The 6,954-nt window shown below is 46.5% G+C and overlaps 1 protein-coding gene across 1 annotated transcript in view; it reads right to left on the reverse strand.

Moving 5' to 3' along the window:
• CARS2 (cysteinyl-tRNA synthetase 2, mitochondrial (putative)) overlaps positions 1-597 on the reverse strand; it is a 64,077-nt gene extending 63,480 nt beyond the window's left edge. Inside the window, exon 1 of the mRNA XM_018557004.1 lies at positions 266-597. Coding sequence (XP_018412506.1) covers positions 266-597 — 332 coding nt within the window. The remainder of the gene's footprint in view (positions 1-265) is intronic.
• Between the last annotated feature and the right edge of the window lie 6,357 nt (positions 598-6,954).

A 6,954-nucleotide genomic window follows, 5' to 3' on the forward strand; every position in this document is an offset into this window, starting at 1 on the left:
GGGGGGGTTCTACGTTTTGTTCCTAATCAGATCCTTTCAATTCATTCTCACTTGGATAAATTGGTCATCTTGCAGCAAAATCACTCTCACTGTGTAGGACCATAGACTGAGTCTACAGTAAATCACATAAGAGGCTGTCCAATATTGCTGTGTATTGTGAAATCAGGGGAAGTACTCTTCCCTCGTGTACCTTCACATTCCCCCCAGTCAGTAGTATGTGACCCTACCCCTCCATACAATAGACACAAGCCCTCCATCATCTAACCATGTTGCTAGAGCCGCTGTGTGCAGTATGAGCGCTTCCTTCTTCCTGCTCAGGCTGTTGTACACCTGTATTCCCGTGTCATGTCCACTAGGGGTCGCCCAAATTCCAGCGGCAGAGGTACAGAAGCTGCCGGGCCGAATAGATCCAGCTCTCCCGTATATGACAGCGGAGGACAGCCTACAGCCAGCCCGGACCACACTCTGCATCCTCCTGCAGACGCCGACTGTCGTTTGAGGAATGGCAGAGATACGGTGACAGCTGTCACACCACACTGGATCCACATGCAGTGTCGGTGTAAAAGACAGCTCCTCCTCTTCCTCTGCTCCTCCCATAATGAACCCTGTGTTATAATACAATGTGACGCTGAGATCATGCCTGGTACCTTCATGTGAAAGTGTCTATTCAATATCTCCCATACTGACAACCGCATTTACATTGCCTAGTGACCTGTTCCTGGCTTTCTCTAATCTAATGCATTGCTTTACAGGCTGGGCACTAGACATAAGACTGAGCAACCACAAGCTCCTCCCATCACAGACAGCAATGGAGGGGGGATACAGACAGAGCAGGCTGACACTGGAACTACAGCCGCCACCTGCTGTGCTTCACATACTTCTACTCTCTGGGTCATTCTCCTCTACTGAGATTAGTATGGAGGCTGCCAGAATGCCATGCTGCTCTCTTGTCTCCTAAAGTGTTATCCCTGGACATGAGGAGTTCTCATTTAGGGCCAATGCAGTGTGTATTTGTTTAACCACACCGCAATGCACGGTATTGTGGTATTGTATATTGAGCGCTTGTGGCCAGGAGGTGCCATTTAAATAATTGGCAATGTACCTGACGCACTGTAATGCATGGTAGGTGGCTTGTGCTGTATCGTGAGCTATCTTTAATTAACGCACCTCATTGGTGTAAATGGGCCCTTAGTGGGCATCTGACTTGGCAGAAATATGTAGGCTGCCACTGCTGACTAGTTTCTTAGCTGTCATGAAGATGTTTTGGCTTCAGTACTTTCACAGTCAGTGACCTGGAACAAGTATAGAGATTTTGGAGCCAGGCAACAAGCATTATGAACAGATCAGCAATGGCAGTCTCCATTATCTAGCATACGATAGTGTTGTGCTTCACCTGCACTCCATATAGCATTATGAGCTTGTGACAATGGTGCTCGTAGTGATGGCACAGTGAGGAACTCCAAAGTAAGAAACGGGCAATCATAGTAACATAGTATTTGAGGTTGAATAAAGACATTAGTCCATCAAGTCCAACCTATTAGGATCTCATTCTAGGAGTACCTGTACCCCTGTATATTACGGTCCCTTAAGAAATCGTCCAAAAGTTTCTTGAACAATTCCACATTATTTGCTGAAATCACCGCCTGTGGCAGTGAGTTCCATGTCTGAGACCTGAGGTAGAATCATAAATCCTTGTTCAATTTACTGTCACAATTTGTCATAGAAATCCAACGTTTTGGGGGCATGCTTCTTTAGGGTGGCATAGTGATGTTTCTGAGCAGGACCGTAGGAAGGGTGAGGCACTCACCTTGGGCACAGCTGCAAGGGGGTGCAGCCAGGGCCAGACTTGTATTCACTGAACACAGCACCGAACTCTCCTGTTTAGTAGCACTATTATAAACACGGAGCTCCCCCTCTGTGACCAACAAACACTTCTCACTATCCGACGTCCCTCGCTTGGCCCAATGATTTTGGGCATTCCCCGCCAACACGCCTCCACCGATATGCAGAACCCTCTCTGGTCCTTCTCTTTACGGGAAACAGCCACAACACAGCCAGGAGAGGCACTCACTGCTACCGTTCCCCTTCCAACACAGCCCCCATAAATCATTTTTGGCACATAAATTCTTGAAGTTCTACATAACTGGGGGCTTGGCCATTGCCTAAATAGCTTGTACTGGATAGTGTCTGATTTTCTCATTTCAGAAAGTTGGAAGGTAAGTACCTGCACTGTATGGTTCCCCCTCCCTTGTGCTGCGTGGTCTCCCAACATGTACGGCTTGGCCCCAACTCCTGCTGAATGATTCCCTTTAGTTACATGGTCCCCTCCTCACATGTACTGCATGGTTTCCCTCCCCATCCACGCCAACTGCTACATGGTACATCTGAAGATTCCACAACAATCCCAGAATAATAAAGGGGGGATCTCCTGCTGGCAGTCAGCTCAGGGTGACACTCCTGAGAGTAAGAGAGGTGAAGAACAATTTTCTGTTCTTACCTCGAGCACAAAAGGAGCTACCTACAGCTCTGTTTCTGAGTAACGCTCTTACCTGTTTGCTAGGTGGGCTGTTGCAATTCATTGTTAATGAACCCCGGCTTTGGACTACAAAACAGTGCGACACTAGGATTATTTTATCGATAAAATTAAAACCATCTGGGACCTTCCAACATCTTTTCATACATCAAGGAAACCATCCAAGAACCTTTGACTTTCTCTCCAAGTGGATTATTTAACCAATATCAAAGAGGACTGCCTGGAGTAGCTTGACATCAAAACACTCCATACCTCTTGAGACGGACTGCCCGGTGAAGCAATCTAGCACCCGTGCGTACAATACTTTCGAGACTTTACACACTGTTTGGTCGATTTTACCTCCATGTGTGATCATTACTCAGGGTGATATTACTATCCATGACTCACCGGGTCACTATTTTAGGCCTTGTTCACACCAAATGCAGACCAGATCCGGTCAGGTTTCTGCACACGCAGTGCAGTGGGTTGTGCCGCGCTTTGGATGCGTTTAGGGCTGGTTTTGGTAAAAAAGAAAAAAAATGTTTTAAAGTTTAACATGGGCTTTCAGGCACTTGCATGCGTTTTTGATGCGTTCCAGACCAGATCCAGAGCAGGTAAAATAGGGCTTGCCGCAGTTTTTTCATCCGGTCTGGATCTGGTCTGGATCCGCACGCTGCGATGTGAACTGGAGGTCAAAATACCATAGGAATACATTGGATGCAGTTTTGATCCGGTCTGCACCTGCTCTGGTCCGGATCTGCTCCGCGCTTGGTGTGAACAAGGCCTCAGTCTCTGAACCTCTAAGATTTACCTTCAATCAAGCTTTCCACTCCGAGTATCGTCTGCTCTAAATTAAGAGCAAAGGTTACAAATGTAACACTTGACTGACTACATTACCAGCCTGAGAAATTACAATCTTTTCAGATCCACTGAAAAGATTCAAATGTAATAGAATAAGGACCCCAAATCCTTTGAATCATATTTACTTTATAACTACAATCAAAGCGCTGCTTCCTCAAATACTTTGAGGACCATCCGGCATTATACTATACGCTAATCAGCTCGTCCTATGAGTGCATGTTTGTGTTTTATGAGTGAATGGGTTGTTGCAATAACCATTTTTTAGACGCATTATGGGTGTTGGTTTAAGTGGAGCATTTAGTCTGTCTAAAGAATTTTTATAATCAATACATTTATACATTTTGTACTATATTTTGACTCTCCGACCCTCTTTACTAGCTGCACTTTGAGTTGACCCCTATTGGTTCATCTCACGTCTTTGTTTAGGGCTGTTGCAATTCCCAACCTAGAGGAGGTGCCCATTGGGACATTGCCGTTTTCTTCTGTGGGTGGGGGAAAGGGGGTTCTGTACAATCATTCTGCCCATCAGAAAGCAGGGGTTTCCACACTTTTTAAGCAAAGGGCTGCTCTTCAGAATATTTGGGGGCTGGACTGTGCCTGTGTGGTGGTCTGTGAGAGAAAGAACTGCCTGTGTATCAGTGATAATATAAAATGTCCCTACCTACATCTGTGGTCAGTGAGAGTAAAACATGCCCCTGGTTTGGTTGTTAGTGGGAGTGATAAATGCCCTTGTGTCAGCAGGAGTAATAAATGGCCCTGCGTCAGTGGTCAGTGGGAGCAATGGTGCCCCATCATCAGTTTAGGTGGGATTTGGAAAGTTTGTTTAGTATCACATACAGTATGTCTTCAATCTTGTAGTCCAGTGGTTCTCAACCTTTCTAGGGCCGAGACCCCTTGGTAACATTTGCCAAGTTGTGGTGTCCCCCAACGGTAAAATTTAGGGTTGACGCGGCTGCTGCAGCGACATCTGGCGGCGTGGCAGGAGAACTGACACTGCTGCGCTAGGAGAGGGCTGAGGAGGACTCTCACCTAGCACAGCAAAAATCACACAGCGACCCACAGGTTGAGAACCACTGTTGTAACAGCTAAAATGGCAAACCATATAACACAAGCCGAGGGTGTCAGCTTTTATTATTAATAATGATAATCATTAGATGTGAACCTGATGGAGAACTGCAGGTCCCCCTCTGCTGATTGACAGCAGCAGTGGGCGGGTGCAATAGCTAGTTTGCTATTGCAAAGTGAAATAGCCAATAGGAATCTAGCTATGCATTCCAATGCTGATTTATTTCTGACTTACGGCGGCCGGGGCTCCGATGTCAGAAATCAAATTAAAAAAACTATTGCAGCGAAAGGTTTACTCTGCTCGATCGAGCAGATTAAACCTTTCCGGGAGAAAGTATTTCTCTCCCGGGCGGCCTGGAGCCGCTATCTAATAGCGGGAGACTCCCGGCGACCCCTGGCAAATTGTCATTCGACCCCCGAAGGGGTCCCGACCCACAGGTTGAGAACCACTGACTGTTCCTGGCTTTCTCTAATCTAATGCATTGCTTTACAGGCTGGGCACTAGACATAAGACTGAGCAACCACAAGCTCCTCCCATCACAGACAGCAATGGAGGGGGGATACAGACAGAGCAGGCTGACACTGGAACTACAGCCGCCACCTGCTGTGCTTCACATACTTCTACTCTCTGGGTCATTCTCCTCTACTGAGATTAGTATGGAGGCTGCCAGAATGCCATGCTGCTCTCTTGTCTCCTAAAGTGTTATCCCTGGACATGAGGAGTTCTCATTTAGGGCCAATGCAGTGTGTATTTGTTTAACCACACCGCAATGCACGGTATTGTGGTATTGTATATTGAGCGCTTGTGGCCAGGAGGTGCCATTTAAATAATTGGCAATGTACCTGACGCACTGTAATGCATGGTAGGTGGCTTGTGCTGTATCGTGAGCTATCTTTAATTAACGCACCTCATTGGTGTAAATGGGCCCTTAGTGGGCATCTGACTTGGCAGAAATATGTAGGCTGCCACTGCTGACTAGTTTCTTAGCTGTCATGAAGATGTTTTGGCTTCAGTACTTTCACAGTCAGTGACCTGGAACAAGTATAGAGATTTTGGAGCCAGGCAACAAGCATTATGAACAGATCAGCAATGGCAGTCTCCATTATCTAGCATACGATAGTGTTGTGCTTCACCTGCACTCCATATAGCATTATGAGCTTGTGACAATGGTGCTCGTAGTGATGGCACAGTGAGGAACTCCAAAGTAAGAAACGGGCAATCATAGTAACATAGTATTTGAGGTTGAATAAAGACATTAGTCCATCAAGTCCAACCTATTAGGATCTCATTCTAGGAGTACCTGTACCCCTGTATATTACGGTCCCTTAAGAAATCGTCCAAAAGTTTCTTGAACAATTCCACATTATTTGCTGAAATCACCGCCTGTGGCAGTGAGTTCCATGTCTGAGACCTGAGGTAGAATCATAAATCCTTGTTCAATTTACTGTCACAATTTGTCATAGAAATCCAACGTTTTGGGGGCATGCTTCTTTAGGGTGGCATAGTGATGTTTCTGAGCAGGACCGTAGGAAGGGTGAGGCACTCACCTTGGGCACAGCTGCAAGGGGGTGCAGCCAGGGCCAGACTTGTATTCACTGAACACAGCACCGAACTCTCCTGTTTAGTAGCACTATTATAAACACGGAGCTCCCCCTCTGTGACCAACAAACACTTCTCACTATCCGACGTCCCTCGCTTGGCCCAATGATTTTGGGCATTCCCCGCCAACACGCCTCCACCGATATGCAGAACCCTCTCTGGTCCTTCTCTTTACGGGAAACAGCCACAACACAGCCAGGAGAGGCACTCACTGCTACCGTTCCCCTTCCAACACAGCCCCCATAAATCATTTTTGGCACATAAATTCTTGAAGTTCTACATAACTGGGGGCTTGGCCATTGCCTAAATAGCTTGTACTGGATAGTGTCTGATTTTCTCATTTCAGAAAGTTGGAAGGTAAGTACCTGCACTGTATGGTTCCCCCTCCCTTGTGCTGCGTGGTCTCCCAACATGTACGGCTTGGCCCCAACTCCTGCTGAATGATTCCCTTTAGTTACATGGTCCCCTCCTCACATGTACTGCATGGTTTCCCTCCCCATCCACGCCAACTGCTACATGGTACATCTGAAGATTCCACAACAATCCCAGAATAATAAAGGGGGGATCTCCTGCTGGCAGTCAGCTCAGGGTGACACTCCTGAGAGTAAGAGAGGTGAAGAACAATTTTCTGTTCTTACCTCGAGCACAAAAGGAGCTACCTACAGCTCTGTTTCTGAGTAACGCTCTTACCTGTTTGCTAGGTGGGCTGTTGCAATTCATTGTTAATGAACCCCGGCTTTGGACTACAAAACAGTGCGACACTAGGATTATTTTATCGATAAAATTAAAACCATCTGGGACCTTCCAACATCTTTTCATACATCAAGGAAACCATCCAAGAACCTTTGACTTTCTCTCCAAGTGGATTATTTAACCAATATCAAAGAGGACTGCCTGGAGTAGCTTGACATCAAAA

The sequence above is a fragment of the Nanorana parkeri genome, unplaced genomic scaffold (genome assembly GCF_000935625.1).
Source record: "Nanorana parkeri isolate BGI_ZX_2015 unplaced genomic scaffold, ASM93562v1 scaffold262, whole genome shotgun sequence".
Lineage (NCBI taxonomy): Eukaryota > Metazoa > Chordata > Amphibia > Anura > Dicroglossidae > Nanorana > Nanorana parkeri.